This window comes from Symphalangus syndactylus, chromosome 6, assembly GCF_028878055.3.
Source record: "Symphalangus syndactylus isolate Jambi chromosome 6, NHGRI_mSymSyn1-v2.1_pri, whole genome shotgun sequence".
Classification (NCBI taxonomy): domain Eukaryota; kingdom Metazoa; phylum Chordata; class Mammalia; order Primates; family Hylobatidae; genus Symphalangus; species Symphalangus syndactylus.
Window position 1 is genome coordinate 9,109,762 of NC_072428.2, and position 22,573 is coordinate 9,132,334.

At 47.1% G+C, this 22,573-nt stretch overlaps 1 protein-coding gene across 10 annotated transcripts in view; it reads left to right on the plus strand.

Annotated features, from left to right (window-relative positions):
* Positions 1-8,739: 8,739 nt before the first annotated feature.
* MTCH2 (mitochondrial carrier 2) overlaps positions 8,740-22,573 on the plus strand; it is a 44,644-nt gene continuing 30,810 nt past the window's right edge. For 4 of the 10 annotated variants that reach the window (XM_063640966.1, XM_055281593.2, XM_063640968.1 and 1 more), the window contains exons 1-4: positions 8,791-9,003; positions 12,599-12,683; positions 12,845-12,951; positions 21,956-21,982. In XM_063640966.1, coding sequence (XP_063497036.1) covers positions 8,917-9,003; positions 12,599-12,683; positions 12,845-12,951; positions 21,956-21,982 — 306 coding nt within the window. In that variant the 5' untranslated portion in view covers positions 8,791-8,916. Of the gene's footprint in view, positions 9,004-12,598; positions 12,684-12,844; positions 12,952-21,955; positions 21,983-22,573 lie in introns of all 10 variants that reach the window. The other 6 variants (XM_055281594.2, XM_063640970.1, XM_055281595.2 and 3 more) reach the window with 6 other exon arrangements.

Sequence of the window (22,573 nt, forward strand, 5' to 3'; positions counted from 1 at the left end):
CTCCCGTGAGGCAGGGGTAGGAAGATAACTTCAAACAAATTCTGAGTCTCTTTGGTAGGTTTGTTTATGTAATGGCATTGGCAAATCAGAACATTTTAGACATATTATATGCTTGAACAAATGAATAAATGTGTTGGTGTTGTTGAAAGCCAAGAACTCATTATTTCTTTTCTTTTTTTTTTTTTTTTTTGAGACAGAGTTTCGCTCTTGTTGCCCAGGCTGGAGTGGAGTGGCACAATCTCGGCTCACTGCAACCTCCACCTCCTGGGTTCCAGTGATTCTCCTGCCTCAGCCTCCCAAGTAGCTGGGATTACAGGTGCCCACCACCACGCCCGGCTAATTTTTTTGTGTGTGTGTATTTTTGGTAGAGACAGGGTTTCATCATGTTGGCCAGGCTGGTCTTGAACTCCTGACCTCAGAACTCCACCTGCTTCAGCCTCCCAAAGTGCTGGGATTATAGGCGTGAGCCACCGCACCTGGCCAGAACTCATGATTTCTAAAACATGTATATGTCTGAACATAGACATGTATGTATACACAAGTATGTATGTGCATATGTGTATGCATATTCATATATGTAGATAATGTGTGTATGTGTATTCAGCTCTATCTGCTAAAAAGGGCTAAAATCAAATACATCCCATTAGCAATCAGAACATTTTGCACTGAGATCTTGGTCTCTAATACATTCCTCACTAAAAGGAATCCGGGTTCATTAGACAAATGTCTGGGGCAATGTAGATATGAGATGAGGAGCCTGAAACATTGTGTTATGTCAAAAAGTAAAAAAGTGCTGGGGGCGGCCGGGCGCGGTGGCTCACGCCTGTAATCCCAGCACTTTGGGAGGCCGAGGCGGGCGGATCATGAGGTCAGGATATCGATACCACGGTGAAACCCCGTCTCTACTAAAAATACAAAAAATTAGCCAGGCATGATGGCAGGCGTCTGTAGTCCCAGCTGCTCAGGAGGCTGAGGCAGGAGAATGGTGTGAACCCGGGAGGCGGAGCTTGCAGTGAGCCGAGATCGCGCCACTGCACTCCAGCCTGGGTGACAGAGCGAGACTCCGTCTCAAAAAAAAAAAAAAAAAAAAGTGCTGGGGGCGTCACAGGATAAAGGAACCAATTTGAAGGAGCTCCCACTGGCCAAATCTGGGATATTAGGGCACCAAAATGATTAAGGACATTAATAAACTATAACCCATTGAGAAAATAGGAATCATGAGTTCATATCATGAGAGAGAAAGAGAGGAAGAGTGCTCTTGTTTAAGAAGAATGAAGCTGAGGTCGATCATGAATGTAGAAGTAGTGCTGCAATTGGGAATTCATTATTTTGCAATTATTGTAGTAAAATGGATCAGGCAAGAAGTACCTATGGATGCAAAATTTAGGAGGAAACTTGAGGAGCAAGATATTTACATGGTTTTTTTTTTTGGTTTTTTTTTTTTGAGATGGAGTCTTGCTCTGTCGCCAGGCTGGAGTGCAGTGGCACAATCCCGGCTCACTGCAACCTCTGCCTCCCGGGTTCAAGCGATTCTCCTGTCTCAGCCTCCCGAATAGCTGGGATTACAGGCGTGCACCACTACGCCCAGCTAATTTTTGTACTTTTTAATAGAGACGGGGTTTCACCATGTTGCCCAGGATGGTCTTGATCTCTAGACCTTGTGATCCGCCCGCCTCGGCCTCCCAAAGTGCTGGGATTACAGGCATGAGCCACCGTGCCCGGCTTTGCATGGTTTTAAAGTGTCTCCACTCAGATTGCTTATTAGTTGGAAGGGAAAAAGTAGTGACTGTATAATAGGGCAATTGGACACCACCTTAACCGTGTGATTGTTTAGGGGCAGATGGACATTCCGTGCCCTCTGATGGAAAGCCTGAGACAAACGCATCACTTAAGTAGTATTCTGGTTGGAAATGCATACCTTGAATCTAATCATGAAAAAACATCAGATAAAACCAAAATAAGGAACATTCTGCCAAAAAGAATCTAGACTCTGGCATCAGGATGCCTGGGTTCAAAGGCTTTATGATCTCTCAAAGATTCAATTTCCTCATCTGTAACATGGGAATACAAACAAGACCCACTTTTCAGAACTGTTGGGAGGACCAGACAAGAAAATGTACATAATGCACTTAGTAGAGTGCTCTACACACAGAAAACACTCGGGAGTGGTGAGCTGGCATCACTCTTGTCCACCTTTACTTCTGTTCCGTTCCTTTGTTCTATTTTTTTGAGACAGTCTTGCTGTGTCACCCAGGCTGGAGCGCAATGGCACCATCTCCGAGCACTGCATCTTCCGCCTCCGAGGTTCAAGTGATCCTTGGTTCAAGTGATCCGAGGTTCAAGTGATTGGAAGCCTCAGGGAGCTTACAATCATGTAGGAAGGTGAAGGAGGAACAGGCACATCACATAGCAAAAGCAGGATTGAGAGAGAGAGAGGGAGAGGGGAGGGGCCACATAATTTTAAATGACCAGCTCTTATGAGGACTCAACTATCACAAAGACAGCACCAAGCCATGAGGGATCCGCCCCCATGATCCAAACACCTCCCGCCAGGCTGCCCCTCCAGCATCCATGCTCATAATTCAACATGACATTTGGACAGGGATAAATGTCCAAACTATATCGAGGTTTTATTATTAGTTTACACTAGCAAATTATCAAACCTTAGGAGAGGACTGTGGAAACCCTGATTTATAACCAGTTGGGCATAAGGGTCTTTATAAAAGGGAGGCAGGAGGATCAGACTCAGAAAAAGGACATGTGAATGATGTAGGATTTATGCTCCTTAGTTCAGCTAAATCCAGGTTCTTGTCTCACGACCAGGAAAAATTAGGCATGTGGCCACATTGAAGAATAGAATTTACTAAACGAAGAGAAAGCTTTCAGCAAAGAGAGGGGTCCTACAAAAAGTTTCCACTTCACAGCTGAATACCAGGGCTCCCACACATGAGCTGAAGAGGCGAGGCTCCTCTCCAGCATACTGCACGAAATCCCAGTAGCTCAACCCTGATCCCCCAGTGCACATTCGGGCATGCCCACACAAGCCATGGGTAGTATCAGAAAGGCAACACTCAATTGGTTAAAAGGCATTATTCAGAGAAAATCAATAGGGAAAGGGCAGGCAAACAAGAGCAGAAGATCTCCCTGTGGGTTGCAGGTTTCATCTGGAACCAGCAGTCCCGTCTTTTGGCCTTCAGGCTGTTTTAGGCTTGAAGGTGGGGTTTTCACCAAGTACCCTTCCCTATCTGCCCAGGCATTTGTCTGCCTCCTGCCTCTATGGTGAAGACAGAAGAGGTTGAACTGATGCCCTTTGAAGTTGGAGGAAGTGGCCAGAAGCCAAGGAGTGCAGATGGCCTCTGGAAGCTTGAAAAGGGAAAAACACAGTTTCTCCTCTGGAAACTGCAGAAGGAATAGCGCCTTGGCGACACCTTGATTTTAACCCTTTAAGACTCATTTCAGGCCAGGCATGGAAGTTTATGCCTGTAATCCCAGACTTTGGGAGGCCAAGTCGGGTGGATCACCTGAGGTCTGGAGTTCGAGACCATCCTGGCCAAAATGGCGAAACCCCGTCTCTACTAAAAATACAAAAGTTAGCCAGGTGTGGTGGCAGGCCCCTGTAATCCCAGCTATTCGGGAGGCTGAGACAGGAGAATCACTTGAACCCAGGAGGCAGAGGTTGCAGTAAGCCAAGATTGCGCCACTGCACTCCAGACTGGATGACAGAGCGAAACTGCATCTCAAAAAATAAATAAAGAAATAAAAGACTCATTTCAGGCTGGGTGCAGTGGCTCAGGCCTGTAATCCCAGCACTTTGGGAGGCCGAGGCAGGCGGATCACAAGGTCAGGAGATCGAGACCATCTTGGCTAACATGGTGAAACCCCGTCTCTACTAAAAAAAAAATACAAAAAATTAGCCGGGCGTGGTGGCGGGCGCCTGTAGTCCCAGCTACTCGGAGAGGCTGAGGCAGGAGAATGGCGTGAACCCAGGAGGCGGAGCTTGCAGTGAGCCGAGATCGTGCCACTGCACTCCAGCCTGGGCGACAGAGCGAGACTCCGTCTCAAAAAAAAAAAAAAAAAAAAAATTAGCCGTGCGTGGTGGCGCATTCCTATAGTCCCAGCTACTTCAGAGGAGGAGGCAGGAGAATCGCTTGAATCCGGGAACAGAGGTTGCAGTGAGCCGAGATCGTGCCATTCCACTCCAGCCTGGGTGACAGCGTGAGACTCCGTCTCAAAAAAAAAAAAAAAAAAAAAAAAAGAGCCATTTTGTGATGAGCTTTGGTGTGCCAAAAAAGAGACAACTATTTTTAAAAAGACACCTTCTCGAAGGCCGGACGTGGCGACTCACACCTGTAATCCCAGCACTTTGGAAGGCCAAGGCAGGCAGATCACCTGAGGTTGGGAGTTTGAGACCAGCCTGACCAATATGGCAAAACCCCATCTCTACTAAAAATAACAAAAATTAGCTGGGCATGGTGTTGGGCGCCTGTAATCCCAGCGACTCAGGAGGCTGAGGCAACCTCCTTGAACCCGGGAGGCAGAGGTTGCAGTGAGCCAAGATGACGCCATTGCACTGCAGCCTGGTCAACAAGAGTGAAACTCTGTCTCAAAAAAACAAAAACAAAAACCTTCTCTCTTCTTCCTCTGACTATCAGTGTTGCATGTGAGGCTCAAAACTATTTTGCTAGCAGCCTAAGGATGAAGAGCACAGGGATGGAAAGAATCTAGGTATTTGGTAAGACTCTTGTGTCACAGCCTCATCCAACTCAGAAGGCTGCTTGAACTCAGGTCTTCCTATAGGGCAAAATAAATATAATAAATATATGCCGGCTGGGTAAGGTGGTTCATGCCTGTAATCCCAGCACTTTGGGAGGCCGAGGTGGGAGGGTCACTTGAGCACAGAAGTTCAAGACCAGCCTGCACAGCCTTGGACCAGGTTAGGACTATGAGAGGGGCTTGAATTTTGCTAAGAGACAGGCCCAGTTAAACGATAGCCAGTCTTTATTCTGGCGATCACAAGATATAGGAGTAACTTTCCCAATTACTCCTATAGATAACATCACTATTGTACAACTTAAGATTGGCCTTTTACGACATTTTTCAATTACTTGAGTTTTTTTGGTCTTTTTATTTTTCTCCTTTTTGTGGAAAATGGGGTCTTGCTATGTTGCCCAGGCAGGTCTCAAACTATCCTCCCACCTCTGCCTCCTGAAATGCTGGGATTACAGACGTAAACCATCACACCTGGCAGAGATAACATCACTAACATAGAATCTAAGATTGGCTTTTTGAGATGTTTTGGTGGCTACTGACTCCACTCAGACCCACCACTCTGACATCTGGTCCTCTGGCCTCCATCCAGAGGCTGTCGAGGACTGCTTTCTATACCCCTATGATTTCATCCCCAGCTAGTCAACATGCCCCATTTGAGCCCCCTGCCCACCAAAGCATCCTTGAAAAACCCTCGCCTCTGAGCCCTCAGGGAGAGTGATTTGAGCGACAACTTCAGTTCTTCCACATGGCCCGCACTGTGTTAATTAAACTCTTCACTGTAATGCCACAGTCTCAGTGAACTGATTTGTCTGTGCAGCAGGCAGGAAGAACCCACTGGACAATTACATGATCTCTCTCCCAAGTCAGACCGCCTCCCAGTCCAGGAGACCTTTTTTTTTCTTCAAGACAGGCTCTTACACTGCTGGAGTGCAGTGGCACAATCTCGGTCACTGTAACCTCTGCTTCCCAGGCTCGAGCAATCCTCCCACCTCAGCCTCCTAAGAAGCTGAGACTACAGGTGCAAGCCACCATGCTCAATTAATATTTTTTTCTTTTTTGCAGAGACGGGGTTTCACTATGTTGCCCAGGCTGGTTTCAAACTCCTGAGCTCAAAGCAATCCACCCAAGTGCTGGGATTATAGGCATGTGCCCTGCTCCCAAGAGGCTTTTAACTGGTAAATCCATTCAGCCTTCCCTGGGCTTCATTTTTATTTTTTGAGATGGAGTTTCACTCTTGTTGCCCAGGCTGGAGTGCAATGGCATGATCTCGGCTCACTGCAACCTCCGCCTCCCCGGTTCAAGCGATTCTCCTGCCTCAGCCTCCCGAGTAGCTGGGATTATAGGCATGCATCACCACGCCCGGCTAATTTTGTTTTTTAGTAGAGATGGGGTATCTCCATGTTGGTCAGGCTGGTCTTGAACTCCCGACCTCAGGTGATCCGCCCGCCTCAGCCTCCCAAAGTGCTGGGATTACAGGCGTGAACCACCACGCCCGGCTTCTGGGCTTCATTATTGACCTCTTGGAAGCTTTTGACATATTGACTATCCTTTCTTTTCCCAAACTTTTCTCTTGACTTCAGTGACATGCTATTCTAGTTCTGTTTCCTTCCCAATTAATTCTGCCCTTTTTGACTTCTGTTATTCCTCTCACCACTGCAATATGGGTGACCAAATATAACCCATCTTAGGGTCATCATACTGAACTGTATCAGGGAATGCCATTCAGATCATAGTCTTTGTGACTGGCCCCACTCTGAGTTATGCAGTGCACAGCCTAGGCAGCTGTACATAGCACCTCTTACCTTATCTGTTCTGCTGACTTCAGTTACCTATCCTCTGCAGATTCTTCCCAAAACCTTATCAGCAGCTTCTGCCTTGCACCATTGGAAAATATTGTGGAGCAGACTGAATCCCCCAACCACCCACCCCTGGCAAGAGGCTCTGTGCCTCCCCCTGCTCACTAGCATCAGTGGGACAAGGCAATACTATTTGGCACCATCAATGCACAAATCCAAGAGTAAAGAATCCAACCAGGTGTGGTGACTCACACCTGTAATCCCAGCACTTTGGGAGGCAGGTGGATCACTTGAGTTCAAGAGTTTGAGACCAGCCTGGGGCAACATGGCGAGACCCCATCTCTACTAAAAATACAAAAAAAAAAAATAGCTGGGCATGGTGGTGCACACCTGTGGTCCTGGCTAACTGGGAGACTGAGGTAGGAGGATTGCTTGAGCCTGGGAGGTGGAGGGTGCAGTGAGCCGAGATCGCACCATTGCACTCCAGCCTGGGTGACGAAGAGAGACCCTGTCTCAAAAAAAAAAAAAAAGAATCCCCTGCTAAATAGTCTCTCTGGCTCAGCTTTATGTTTCTAGATTCAGTTAGAAGCAACTTGTTTCTTACAACTTTATTTTTTATTTATTTATTTTTTTGAGGCTGAGTCTTGCCCTGTCACCCAGGCTGGAGTGCAATGGCACAATCTTGGCTCACTGCAACCTCCAACTCCCAGGTTCAAGCGATTCTCCTGCCTCAGCCTCCCGAGTAGCTGGGATTACAGGCACCCGCCATCACACGCAGCTAATTTTTGTACTTTTAGTACAGATGGGGTTTCACCATGTTGGTCAGGCTGGTCTTGAACTCCCGACCTCAGGTGATCCACCCACCTCAGCCTTCTAAAGTGTTGGGATTAGAGGCGTGAGCCACCGTACCCAGCCAACATCTGTATTTCAATATAAAGTTTTTTAAAAAACCCTTTCCTATGCATAATTTCACTTAATGCTCATAATAACCCCGAGAGGTAGACAGTAGTGTTAGATTTAGATACAAAAACTGGAAATTAAAGAGGCTAAAATGACAAATGGGTGCAGTGGAAAAGCCAGGATCCAAATCCAAGTCTTTCCCCTGCAGTACTTCACTCTGCTCCAAGCTCAAATTCACCAAATGTTGTTTGATAGAACACATGAGCTGGAGCTGAAGGAGCAGGGACAATACCTTTTTCACTTTTGCCTCTGATAGCCTGTAGACTGGTAGGCACTGAAGTATTTGTTCACTTGCGCAATAAATATTTATTGAGCACCTCGTATGTGCTGGGCACTGAAAACAACCATGAACAAAGGCTGTCACGGTTCCTGAACTCTTGGAGCTTTCATTCCAGTGGAGGAGACATAATTTCAGTGGTAATGCGACGACGGGGCACAATGTGGGAGAAAAGAAGAGGGAGGTGGCCAGGTGCGATGGCTCCTCACTCCTGTAATCCCAGCACTTTGGGAGGCCAAGGCGGGTGAATCACGAGGTCAGGAGTTTGAGACCAGGCCAACATCGTGAAACCCCGTCTCTACTAAAAAGACAAAAATTAGCCGGGTTTGGTGGCGTGTGCGTGTAATCCCAGCTACTCGGGAGGCTGAGGCAGGAGAATTGCTTGAACCCGGGAGGCGAAGGTTGCAGTGAGCTGAGATTGCGCCACTGCACTCCAGCCTGGGTGACCGAGCGAGACTCCGTCTCAAAAAAAAGAAAGAAAGAAAAAGGGGGAGGTAATTTTAGAAGGCTCAGAGAAGGTTCTTCTGAGAAGATAACATTAATCAAACGAATAAATGAATGAAAAGCCACTGGCTAGCGGATTACTTGCTGTAATTATTTAGAGTTTGTCAGCCATGAGACTGTTACGGCTCTGATGCTGAGTATCTTTTGAACCCTATGTTGATGATGCCCAAAGGGCAAGTGCAGAGGTGAAGCATAACGAAGAATCCTTTTCAATTTCTTTTCAGCCCTCTGACCTTGCCTCAGCCGTCAGGGTCACACTCCGCCACTGCCACTCCCATTCTTCTGTTTCCGGACACTCGCGGCCTGGAAGCGCATGCGCAAGAGAAACCGTCATTCCTGGTGAAGGGCGAGCCCCTGGCAGAACGCATGCGCCTCCGTCCCGTAAGCCCCGCCCCGACCCCTCAGCGCCCCCTCGCGAGCGCCGGCAGTTTCTCGGGGCGGGACGGGGGGGCGGGGACTGGGCGGAGAGGCGCGCGCTGGTGCGTGCGTGCGTGCGTGCGCGCCGCGGGCAGGCCAGTGAAACCGGCGGCCTTGGCACGTGACCTAGGACCGGCTCGCCGGGTCGCTTGGTGGCTCCGTCGGTCTGTCCGTCCGCCTGCGGGTGCCATCATGGCGGACGCGGCCAGTCAGGTGCTCCTGGGCTCCGGTCTCACCATCCTGTCCCAGCCGCTCATGTACGTGAAAGTGCTCATCCAGGTATGAGGCGTCGCCGCTCCCTACCCCGCCCGGCGCCCCGTTGGGTCGCTGCTGCTCCGGGCGCCGGAGGATCGGCTCAGCCTTGCGGGCCCTTCATGCTCCCGAGATGCCGCTGCTCCTCCGCCGCCCTTTCCCTCCCCGCAGGGACGGCTTCCTCAGTCCCGCGGCCCCGCCTGGGGGCCTCGCCGAGCCCTCGCCTCGCCGCCCAGCGCTGAGGCCCACTCCTCCCTTAGCCAACCGCCACCCTGCCCTGCCCTGCCCGGCGGATCCTCTGAACTTTGGTTCTTCTTCCCTGAGGTGGATCCTGGCCGGTCGCCACCGAAGGCTTCCGAACCCTCCCTCTCGCCCCTCCGAAATTCACGTTCACCACGACTCCCCCCAAAATCTCAGACGCAGAACACGAAATACTCAGTTGAAGGCAAATGTGAAGTTAGGTGGGAACCAACATTTTATTTTTTATTCCTTTTTATGCTACTGTTACTACTGCTTTTCTGTTCTGAGGTTTTCGCACCAGATACTCAGAGAAACACAAGGAGCTCATTCGGGAGTGTTAATGAAGGGGTTGCTCTGTCAGATTTCGGAAGGATGCACTGAGCGCTTTCCAGCAGCAGCCCATGTGGCTCCTGACAATGAAAACCACATTTGTCAGCGCTGGAAATTAGTGAAGCTGAGTTTTAGCGAGTTTAAACATGGGAGTTAGTTTCTAATCTGCTGTCAAATAATTATTACGTGGCATTTTATATTCACATGCAGGTAGGCAAGTAAGTGATAGATTTAGTGTTTCCAATTCCTTTGCTATATCCCTGTAATGGGCAGGTCATTCTTTTTTTTATACTTTTACTGAGAGTTGACATAATTACCTCATGCACTGTGCCTAGGAATGGAACAGTTTTTAGAACCCCTGTCTCGCCGTCTACTTTTCTGTAAAAAATAGGCAAGACACTAGAGAGGGGCCGGGCGCGGTGGCTCACGCTTGTAATCCCAGCACTTTGGGAGGCCGAGGCGGGCGGATCACGAGGTCAGGAGATCGAGGTGAAACCCCGTCTCTACTAAAAATACAAAAAATTAGCCGGGCGTGGTGGCGGGTGCCTGTTGTCCCAGCTACTTGGAGAGGCTGAGGCAGGAGAATGGCGTGAACCCGGGAGGCGGAGCTTGCAGTGAGCCGAGATTTGCGCCACTGCACTCCAGCCTGGGCGACAGAGCGAGACTCCGTCTCAAAAAAAGAAAAAAAAAAAAAAAAGACACTAGAGAGGGCCACATTTCTTATTCTTGAGTTGTTGGGAATCCAAATTATTTCTTGCTGAGTAGACCGTGTGAATTCAGATTCCATATGTTAAAGTCTATTGCAAATAAATTCTTTGTACCTAGAACAAAGACTGATTAAAATGTACCGTAACATCTAAAACAGAATTGGCACATTTGGGGCTAGATAGCATCGGAGATGACAGCATGTTGCAGTATATCTAGTAAGAACCCTCGGGGCCGGGTGCGTTGGCCCACGCCTTCTCAGCACTTTGGGAGGCCGAGGCGAGCGGATCACGAGGTCGATGTTCGAGACCAGCTTGACTGACATGGTGAAACTCCGTCTCTACTAAAAATACAAAATATAGCCAGGTGTGGTGTGTGCATGTAATCCCAGCTAGTCGGGAGGCTGAGGCAGGAGAATCGCTTGAACCTGGGAGGTGAAGGTTGCAGTGAGCCGAGATCACGCCATTGTACTCCAGCCTGGGCGACAGAGCAAAACTCAGCCTCAAAAAAGCAAAACAAAACAAAAAAGAACCCACTACTCAATACTTCTCTGGGAGATGGGATTTTCTAGTGATGTTCAGAGCTCTTGCCTCCAAAACTTTGAATATTCTTAATTCTGATTTCACAACATCTATGTGTTGCCAAGTAGCCCAGGAGTTTTTGGTGAAATTCCCAAATGCTCAGTTTTAAAAATAGTTACTTGGGCCAGGCACGTTGGCTCACGCCTGTAAATCCCAACACTTTGGGAGCCTGAAACAGGTGGTTCACCTGAGGTCAGGAGTTCAAGACTAGCCTGGACAACATGGCAAAACCCCCTCTCTACTGAAAATACAAAAATTAGCTGGGTGTGGTGGTGGGTGCCTGTAATCCCGGCTACTCAGGAGGCTGAGGTACGAAAATTGCTTGAACCTGGGAGATGGAGGTTGCAGTGACCTAGATCCTGCCACTGCACTCCAGCCTGGGCGACAAGAGCGAAACTCTGTCTCCAAAAAATAAATAACTAAATAAAAATAAAAATGGTTACTTGGTAGCACTTTCAGGGAGCTCAGACAGGAGTTATTTATTTATTTTTGATACAGAGTTTTGCTCTTGTCACCCAGACTGGCATGCAATGGCACAATCTCGGCTCACTGCAACCTCTGCCTCCCAGGTTCAAGCGACTGTCCTGCCTTGGCCTCCTGAGTAGCTGAGATTACAGGTGTCCGCCACCACACCTGGCTAATTTTTGTATTTTTAGTAGAGACGGGGTTTCACCATGTTGGCCAGGCTGGTCTTGAACTCCTGACATCAGGTGTTCCGCCCACCTTGGCCTCCCAAAGTGCTGGGATTACATGCATGAGCCACCACGCCAGCCCAGGAGTTACTTAATAGGACAGATTAAGAGTCACAACAGTAATCAAAACTATGTCCTACAGCATTCATTCTCTCAAGTATCTGTAGTGTTAAAAATTCTGGGTATATTGTACAAAGACCATGGTAACCATTAACTATATAAAATGGACTTCATTAGTTGTTAATGACAGCCTGTGTTTTTCTGTTTATTTGTTTGTTTGTTTTTGAGATGGAGTCTCGCTGTTGTCGGCCTCGGCTGGAGTGCAGTGGCACAATCTCGGCTCACTGCAACCTCTGCCTCCCGTGTTCAAGTGATTCTCCTGCCTCAGCCTCCCAAGTAGCTGAGATAACAGGCGCCCGCCCGTACGCCCGGCTAATTTTTTATTTTTAGTACAGACAGGGTTTCACCATGTTGGCCAGACCGGTCTCGAACTCCTGACCTCAGGTGATCCATCCCCCTCTGTCTCCCAAAGTGCTGGGATTACAGGCATGAGCCACTGCGCCTGACTGACAGCCTGTTCTTCTAACATGAAGTTAGCTTGTAATTCTTTCCTAAGTGAATTATCCAGCTATGTCTGCATTTGCCTTTTGAGTGTTTTGTCTAGGTTGCCAAATATGCAGCTGATGCTGGCGTAATGGATGTCTTCTAGTTTTGTTCAAATGTAAAATATGCCTTAGATTTTATGTAGAAGGTATTTTTGAGCCCCCTTAGTAAACTGTAGCTTTCCTAACACAAAAGTTCCCTTCTTTTTCAGTTTGATATTAGCCTATTTCAGCTACATGGTTTACGTCATAGAATTTGAACCAAAATGAAACTTGGAGTTTATTGAACTCAGTATTACCAACAGAAGAAAAACCTACAAGAATGATGCTTCATCATTGCCTCAGAAAACATATGCTGCATTTTTACTTGTGTTTAAAAATAACCCAAATTGTGTTCTTCATTCAAGACCTTGCAAGCAAGACATTTCTGGAAATGTTGCTTTAATATTGATATATTCCATTGTTTTTAAAGGTGGGATATGAGCCTCTTCCTCCAACAATAGGACGAAATATTTTTGGGCGGCAAGTGTGTCAGCTTCCTGGTCTCTTTAGTTATGGTAAGTGCCTTTGATTTATTTGGGTTTGCATGACGCTGAGGACTGTGATAGGCAGGAGCTGTTACTGAAAGGAAATATATAGAAAGCTTGTTTCTTTGAAATTGTAGTATATCCATTTCTCTTCACCAGAACTTGACAACATCTCTGACTTGTGTTCTTAGCTCAGCACATTGCCAGTATCGATGGGAGGCGTGGGTTGTTCACAGGCTTAACTCCAAGACTGTGTTCGGGAGTCCTTGGAACTGTGGTCCATGGTAAAGTTTTACAGGTAAGAGGAAAATTAAATCAGTCTTCCCATAGATTTTGCTTACCTGTTATGCATAGTTTGTTCTAAATATCAAGAGCAATGTAAAAGATACATTTATAACCCTGTCCTTTCTTCCTCTTGAAAAACATTTTCTTTTTCTTTTTTTTTTTTTTTTTTTGAGATGGAGTCTCGCTCTATCGCCCAGGCTGGAGTGCAGTGGCGCAATCTTGGCTCACTGCAAACTCCACCTGCCGGGTTCACGTCATTCTCCTGCCTCAGCCTGAGTAGCTAGGGCTACAGGCGCCTGCCACCGCGCCCAGCTAATTTTTTGTATTTTTAGTAGAGACCCGGTTTCACCATGTTAGCCAGGATGGTCTCGATCTCCTGACCTCGTGGTCCACCTGCCTTGGCCTCCCAAAGTGCTGGGATTACAGGCGTGAACTGCCGCACCCGGCCGAAAAACATTTTCTTAAAATATCTTCTTTCCTGGGAAGCAACAGGAATTCCTTTAAAATGAAGTGGTTTTTGTTTTGTTTTGTTTTGTTGAGACAGAGTCTTGCTCTGTCACCCAGGCTGGAGTGCAGTGGCGCGATATCGGCTCACTGCAAGCTTTGCCTCCTGGGTTCATGCCATTCTCCTGCCTCAGCCTCCCTAGTAGCTGGGATTACAGGCATGTGCCACCACGCCCAGCTAATTTTTTGTATTTTTAGTAGAGACAGGGTTTCGCCATGTTAGCCAGGGTGGTCTCGATCTCCTGACCTCAGGTGATCTGCCCACCTCGGCCTCCCAAAGTGCTGGGATTACAGGCGTGAGCCACCGCACCCGGCCTAAAGTATTTTATTTTGCTCTACATACCTTCTTTCTCTGACCCAGTCATTTGGAGCAGAAATTAAATACATGCGCTTATTTGATCACCTATACAGCTCAGTTTATTTCTTCAAAGGAAGAAGGAAGCTGACTAAAACATACATTTTTTTTTCTGAAGTTATTTTCCTCTTATTTCTGGTGTTACCCTGGTAAAATATCTTTTATTAAAAACTTATATTTTTAAAAAAAGAATATAACTGGCTGGGTGCAGTGGCTCATGCCTGTAATCCCAGCATTTTGGGAGGCTGAGGCGAGGTGGGTAGATCACCTGAGGTCAGGAGTTTGAGACCAGGCTGGCCAACATGGTAAAACCCCATCTCTACTAATAATACAAAAAAATTAGCCAGATGTGGTTGCACACCTGTAATCCCAGCTACTCAGGAGGCTGAGGCTGGAGAATCGCTTAAACCCAGGAGGCGAAGGTTGCAGTGAGCCAGGATGACGCCGTTGCACTCCAGCCTGGGCAACAAGAGCGAAACTCCATCTCAAAAAAAAAAAAAGAATATAACAAAGTAAACATAAAATTGAGGGTAGTGGTTATTTGTTGGGAGATGGAGAGGAGGGACCATATGTCTGGGATAATGGACAGTGACTTTTCTTGGCTGGAACTGGTGGATCAGGCCTGTCATCCCAGCACTTTTGGAGGCTGAGGCTGGAGGACTGCTTGAGCCCAGAACTTTGAGACCAGCCTGGGCAACCTAGTGAGACCTCCTCTACAAAAATTAAAAAAAAACACTAGCCAGGTGTGGTGTTACATGCCTGTGGTTCCCGATACTCAGGAAGCAGAGGGGAGAGGATCACCTGAGCCCCGTAGGTAGAAGCTACGGTGAGCTGGGATTGCACCACTGCACTCCAGCCTGGGTGACAGAGTGAGATTTTGTTTTGGGGAAAAAAAAGGATTTTCCTTGACCTAGATCATGGCTATATGGATGTTTGCCTTTTAATTATTTCTTACTTGGACGTTTACGTTTTGCGCCCTATTCTGTGCGTTATATTAAATTTTTTTTTTTTTGAGACGGAGTCTTGCTCTGACGCCCAGGCTGGAGTGTAGTGGCGCGATCTCCGCTCACTGCAAGCTCCACCTCCCAGGTTCACTTTCTCCTGCCTCAGCCTCCTGAGTAGCTGGGACTACAAGTGCCTGCCCATCACCATGCCCGGCTAATTTTTTTTGTATTTTTAGTAGAGACAGGGTTTCACCATGTTAACCAGGATGTTCTCAATCTCCTGACCTTGTGATCCACCCACCTTGGCCTCCCAAAGTGCTGGGATTACAGGCGTGAGCCACCGCGCCCAGCCTAAATATTTACAGTTTAAAAGCCTCACCAAATTGTACATGAAGGCATGGCAGCTTACTTGTGGGAAAAGGGAGGGATGAGAGATGAAACTTCAGCTTTGTCTGTGGCACTTTATTTTAAGACCGCAAGGCCAGGCATAGTGGCTCACCCCTGTAATCTCAGGACTTTGAGAGATGACCAACATGAGAGGATGGCTTGAGCCCAGGAGTTCAAGACCACCTTTGGCAACATAGTGAGACCTTGTTTCAAAAAATAATAAAATATGTTAAGAAGGCAAGGCCAGGCGCAGTGGCTCATGCCTGTAATCACAGCAGTATCGGAGGCCGGGGCTGGTGGATGACTTGAGGCCGGGGGTTTGAGGCCAGCCTGGGCAACAAGGCAAAACCCCGTCTCTACTAAAAATACAGAAATTAGCCAGGCGTGGTGGTGCACGCCTGTGATCTCAGCAACTCAGGAGACTGAGGCACGAGAATGGCTTGAACCCAGGAGGTGGAGGTTACAGTGAGCCAAGATTGTGCCACCGCACTCCAGCCTGGGCAACAGAGTGAGACTCTGTCTAAAAAAAAAGGAAGAAGGCAGGAGATGTTAAGCAAAAAAAAGGGCAAAATGTTAACATCGGTTTAGCCTTGGTGGTAGATGCATAGGTAAATTATTAATTCTTCTGCATGCTTGAGATGTTTTAATAAAATGTTTTTATTTTCCAAGTTCCCAAGAACTGGAAATCGAAATGTTTTTAAAACATCCAAGTTACTTTGTTTTTGTTTTTGAGACGCAGCCTCACTCTGTTGCCCAAGCTGGAGTGCAGTGGCACGATCTCGGCTCACTGCAACCTCCGCCTCCTGGGTGCAAGCATTCTCCTGCCTCACCCTCCCAAGTAGCTGGAATTACAGGTGGTCGCCACCACGCCCCGCTAATTTTTGTATTTTCAGTAGAGATGGGGTTTCGCCATGTTGGCCAGACTGGTCTCAAACGCCTGACCTCGTGATCTGCACACCTCGGCCTCCCAAAGTGTTAGGATTACAGGAGTGAGCCACCGTGCCAGGCCTATTTTTTATTTCTAATGCTAAAGCTTGTAATATAATTTTGAATGTACGGATTTCTCATTTGCACCTATTACTGTGTAGGTTAAACTGAATTAACCTTTAAGGAAGTCTTAGTATTTAGAACGTACTTCTGGAGAAAGACTTGTTTATAAAGGGCAATTCTGGTGTTTTATAAAGGTGTTATGAATAAGAAGTCTGTAGCATTTAGAACAATCCAAGGGAAGTTTCTGCAGCATGAATGTGATTCACAATATAAAACTAACGGGTTTTCTAGTTTATTCTATTTCCTAGTGGTACGAAGGGTATGTTTTTTTGTTTCTTTGTTTTTTGAAACGAGTCTCACTGTTGCCGCAGCTGGAGTACAGTGGCACGATCTCGGCTCACTGCAACCTCCGCCTCCCAGGTTCAATCAATTCTCCTGCCTCAGCCTCCCGAGTAGCCGGGATTACAGGCGTGTGCCACTATGCCCAGCTAAGTTTTTGTATTTTTAGTAGAGACGGGGTTTCACCGCATTAGCCAGGATGGTCTCGATCTCCTGACCTCATGATCCGCCCGCCTCGGCCTCCCAAAGTGCTGGGATTATAGGGGTGAGCCACCGTGCTCAGCCGAAGGGTATGTTACTGTTTGTGTAACTCTAAAAAAATGTAGCAGTAGGCTGAGTGTTGTGACTCACTCCTGTAATCCAGCACTTTGGGAGGCCAAGGTGGGCGGATCACCCGAGGTCAGGAGCTTGAGACCAGCCTGGACAACACAGTGAAACCCTGTGTCTACTAAAAATACAAAAATTAGCTGGGGGTGGTGGTGGACGCCTGTAATCCCAGCTACTCAGGAGGCTTAGGCAGGTGAATAACTTGAACCCAGGAGGCGGAGGTTGCAGTGAGCTGAGATGGCACCACTGCACTCCAGCCTGGGCAACAGAGTGAGACTCCATCTCAAAAAAAAAAGTAGCAGTATTGGCTGGGCACAGTGGCTCACACCCGTAATCCTAGTGGTTCTGGAGGCCAAGGTGGCAAGATCACTTGAGGTCGAGAGTTGGAGACCAGCTTAGGCAACATAGGAAGAACCCCATCTCCACAAAAAATAATAAATAAATAAATAATTAGGCCAGGCACAGTGGCTCACACCTATAATCCCAACACTTTGGGAAGCTGAGGTGGGAGGATTGCTTGAGCCTAGGAGTTCCAGACCAACCTCTAGGCAACGTGGTGAGACCCCATCTCTACAAAAAATTAAAAAACAGAATTAGCTGGGTGTTGTGGCATGCACCTGAAGTCCCAGCTCCCCGGGAGGCTGAGGTGGGAGGACCACTTGTGCTGGAGAGGTTGAGGCTGCAGTGAGCTGTGATTACACCACTGCACTCCAGCCTGGGCAACAGCAAGACCCTGTCTCTAAAAAATTGTATATATATATAAACATAGCAACAGTTCCTGCAATCCTCAGTGTACTTTTTAAGGCTTTAACATAGCCCCCAATTCTAATGTTTTTTTTTTGAGACAGAGTCTCACTCTGTTGACCAGGCTGGAGTGCAATGGCACAATCTCAGCTCACTGCAACCTCCACCTCCTGGGTTCAAGCAATTCTCCTCCCTCAGCCTCCTGAGTAGCTGGGATTACAGGCGTCTGCCACCACGCCCGGCTAATTTTTTGTATTTTTAGTAGAGACGGGGTTTCACCATGTTTGCCAGCCTGGTCTCAAACTCCTGACCAAAGTGCTGGGATTATAGGCGTGAGCCACCACGTCCAGCCTTTTTTTGTTTGTTTGTTTTGTTTTGTTTTGTTTTTTGAGACGGAGTCTCGCTCTGTTGCCCAGGTTGGAGTGCAGTGGTGCAATCTTGGCTCACTGCAACCTCCGCCTCCCAGGTTCAAGCTATTCTGCTTCAGCCTCATGAGTAGCTGGGACTACAGACGTATGCCACCACGCCTGGCTAATTTTTTGTATTTAGTAGAGATGGGTTTCACCGTGTTAGCCAGGATGGTCTCGATCTCCTGACCTTATGACCCACCCGCCTCGGCCTCCCAAAGTGCTGGGATTACAGCCATGAGCAGCCACACCTGGCCAGTTCTAATGTTTTAACACTTGGTGAGCAAATCATGATTTTGTTAAAACAATGTCATGACCTGATTGGCTTGGATTTGACAAATATTTCTTCAGACTTCATCGATTTGAATTAAAGAAGTTTGAGTTAAAGAGGTTTTTCAGCCAATTCCTCACTTGGAAACTGATTAACCCTTCAGTCATCTTGCTGTTCTTTTTTGTTCTTGCTTTTTTAATCGAGTCGGGCTGCTATGTTGATCAAGCTGGCCTGGAACTAACTTTTTTTTTTTTTTTTTTTTTGAGACAGAGTCTCGCTCTGCTGCCAGGCTGGAGTGCAGTGGTGCAATCTCAGCTCACTGCAACCTCCGCCTCCCGGGTTCAAGCGATTCTCCTGCCTCAGCCTCTCGAATAGCTGGGACTACAGGCACGCACCACCACACCCAGCTAATTTTTTTATTTTTAGTAAAGACAGGGTTTCACCATGTTGGCCAGGCTTGTCTTGATCTCTTGACCTCGTGATCTGCCCGCCTCAATCTCCCCAAAGTGCTGGGGTTACAGGCATGAGCCACGGTGCCCAGCCTAGCCTGGAACTTTCTATGTCTGCCTCCCAAAGTGCTAAGATTACAGGCATGAGCCATCACATCCAGCCTGTTATTCTTAATATGCTTGTCAGTCCTGTGGACTGAATCTGGAAGCATCATTTCAGGTGGCCCATGGGTCAGAGTGTTGGAGTCTTAGTGGGCCCATGTCTTTGGTGGATTGATTACTGATCTTTCTTTTCCAGCCACATTCTGGACTCAGTGAAATTTTTTTTTTTTTTGAGATGGAGTCTGGCTCTGTCGCCCAGGCTGGAGTGCAGTGGCGCAATCGCGGCTCACTGCAAGCTCTGCTTCCCGGGTTCACGTCATTCTCCTGCCTCAGCCTCTCCGAGTAGCTGGAACTACGGGCGCCCGCCACCACGCCTGGCTAATTTTTTGTATTTTTAGTAGAGAGGGGGTTTCACCGTGGTCTCGCTTTCCTGACCTTGTGATCCGCCCGCCTCAGCTTCCCAAAGTGCTGGGATTACAAGCGTGAGCCACCACGCCGGGCGGGACTCAGTGAAATTGTTACTGTTACTTCCATGAAATTTATATATGGAAAGGCAGTTGTCATCTAGCCAAAGAGGTTTATGTATAGACTTAGAGAAAAAGAGAAAGTACTGCTTGAGACTAAGTTACTTTATGTAACTGGAAAGTAAGACAAACTTGAGGTAACCAGGTACCCTGAATATGTTCCAAATGTAGTCCAGTGAAATATTACAGGGTTGGTACTACACTTAGCATCCAAAGCTGCTTGTACAGTCAAGAAGAAGGTATATGCAGGTCTGAGAAAATTATTAATCTTTACAAGAAATAATTTTGTAAATTGAACAAGAATTAAATTCAGGAAATGTAGAAGACAGGTTAGATAATTATATCGATGGAGTAAATAACAAAGTATAGAAACAAGTGAAAATTTTTAGAGACCTGAAGCTATTAGAATTAATTCTAGCCAAGGACCTGGAATTTGGCCAGAATACATTACTTTGCTTTATCTTTACATTTGTTCTCTTGCCCGTGACTTTTTTAAACACAATTCTTTTTACAAGAAAAAATGTTGTCTATATTTAAAATCTGATATGGCTAGAAAGTAATAAAACTGACATTAAAAAATAAGAAAACAATAAAACTGGTGGTTACACAAGAAGGAGCTCTCAATTGATAATTTTATTTTCACCTAGCTCACATTCTGTTTCCAAAATACGCCACAAAAAATTCGTCTTGCAAGAATTTTTCTCTGGGATCTGGCAGTATTCATGATCTCTAGAAGAGAAAAAAAAACCTCTTGCTTGTTTTAGAAACCATCAGATAGAAAGGAAAAAGTGAGGCGATTTCAGCTCTTCAGACTTAACATCAATTCTCTGTCCTTTTATGCAGGAAAGAAAAGAGTCTTGCCCTAATTTGGTATTGGTCATGCCTTTTCCATGAGAAAAGGAACCCTGGGCTATGTTTTTACTAACTTATTTTCTGTTAAAACTGAAAGTTCTTGGCCAGGCGCGGTGGCTCATGCCTGTAATCCCGGCACCTTGGGAGGCCAAGGCGGGTAGATCAGCTGAGGTCAGCAGTTCGAGACCAGCCTGGCCAACATGGTGAAACACTGTCTCTACTAAAAATACAGATGTTAGCCAGGCGTAGTGGTGGGTGCATGTAATCCCAGCTACTCAGGAGGCTGAGGCAGGAGAATCGCTTGAACCTGGGAGGTAGAGGTTGCAGTGAGCTGAGATTGAACCATTGCACTCCAGCAGTGAGCCGAGATTGCACCATTGCACTCCAGCTGGGCGACAAGAGTGAAACTCCATCTAAAAAAAAAACAAAGTTCTTGAATTTTCTTTTTTGTTGTTGTTCTTATTTCGTAATTATTTCTTTAAATTTATTATTTTTTTTTAGAGACAAAGTCTCACTATGTTGCCCAGTCTGGTCTTGAATTCCTGGGCTCAAGCAGTCCTCCCTCTTCGGCCTTCCAAAGTGTTGGGATTACAGGCGTGAGCCACTGCGCATGTTCCCTTTTCGTTTTTTGGGTTTTTTTGTTGTTTTTTTTGAGATGGAGTTTCACTCTCGTTGCCCAGGCTGGAGTGCAATGGCATGGTCTCGGCTCACTGCAGCGTCCACCTACTGGGTTCAAGCAATTCTCTTGCCCCAGCCTCCCACGTAGCTGGGATTACAGGCACCCACCACCACGCCCAGCTAATTTTTGTATTTTTAGTAGAGAGGGGGTTTCGCCATGTCAGCCAGGCTGTTCTCAAACTCCTGACGTCAGGTGATCTGCCTGCCTCAGCCACCCAAAGTGCTGGGATTACAGGTGTGAGGCACCATGCCTGGCCCCTTTTCTTTTTTTCTGAGATGGAGTCTTGCTCTGTTGCCCAGGCTGGAGTGCAGTGGTGTGATCTCAGCTCACTGCAGTCTTTACCCCTGGGGTTCAAGCCATTCTCCTGTCTGAGCTTCCCAAGTAGCTAGGATTACGGGAGCCCGCCACCAAGCCCGGCTAATTTTTGTATTTTTAGTAGAGATGAGTTTCACCATGTAGGCCAGGCTGGTCTCGAATTCCTAACCTCAAGTGATCCACCTGCCTCGGCCTCCCAAAGTGCTGAGATTATAGGCGTGAGCCACCGCACCCAGCCTACACTTTTCTTTTTCTTTTTTTTTTTTTTTTGAGACGGACTCTTGCTGTGTCACCTGGGCTGCAGTGCAGTGGCATGATCTTGGCTCACTGCAGCCTCTGCTTCCTGGGTTCAAGTGATTCTCCTGCCCCAGCCTCCCTAATAGCTGGGATTACAGGCGTGCGCCCCAGTGCTCCGCTAATTTTTGTATTTTTAGTAGAGACGGGGTTTCACCATGTTAGCCAGGATGGTTTCAATCTCCTGACCTCATGATCTGCCTGCCTCGGCCTCCCAAAGTGCTGGGATTACAGGCGTGAGCCACCGCACCTGTCCCCTTTTCTTTTTTCAAAGAAGAGTTTTCATGACCATTTGCTTTTCTTCCAACTGACCAATACGTTAAACTTAGCAACAAGTTTATCTTAGAGATCCATATTTCCAGTTGATTAATGAGTAGAAGTTAACTGAAGATTTGCAGCTTAAAAAAAAAAAAAACAGAAAAACTTTAAAAAAACTTCAGTTAATTTACTTTCTGTCAGTAGAGTTTTCATTTTATGTCTTCCTTCACATGACACTGTAATAACCCTAATCATCCTTTTTCTTTTTTTCTATAGCATTACCAGGAGAGTGACAAGAGTGAGGTATGTTGGAGCTGATTTCTAAGTATGAGGGCCTTTCCCTTGCAAGTTATTATTGCTTTTGGGGCCTCTTTTGGAGAAAAGCCAAGTAGTCTCCTATTCATCTCAGTGAGTGTTGTCCTATGGGGTGGCCACCAGTTTGGACAGTTCTGTTTGAAACCATCAGGATGGCTGGGCGTGGTGGCTCATGCCTGTAATCCTAGCAGTTTCGGAGGCCAAGGTGGGAGGATCACTTGCATCTAAGAGTTTGAGACCAGCCTGGGCAACATAGTAAGACCCCTTCTCTACAGAAAATCAAAGATTAGCGGGGCCTGGTGGCACATACCTCTGTATCTCAGCTACTTGGGAGGCTGAGGTGGGAGGATCACTTGAGCCCAGGAAGTCAAGACTGCAGTGATCCATGATCACATCACTGCACTCTGCCTGAGTGACAGAGCGAGACGCTATCTCAACAGAAATAAAAACCATCAAGATCGGCCACGCATGGTGGCTCACGCCTATAATCCCAGCACTTTGGGAGGCCGAGGCAGGTGGGGATCACGAGGTCAGGAAATCGAGACCATCCTGGCTAACACGGTGAAACCCTGTCTCTAC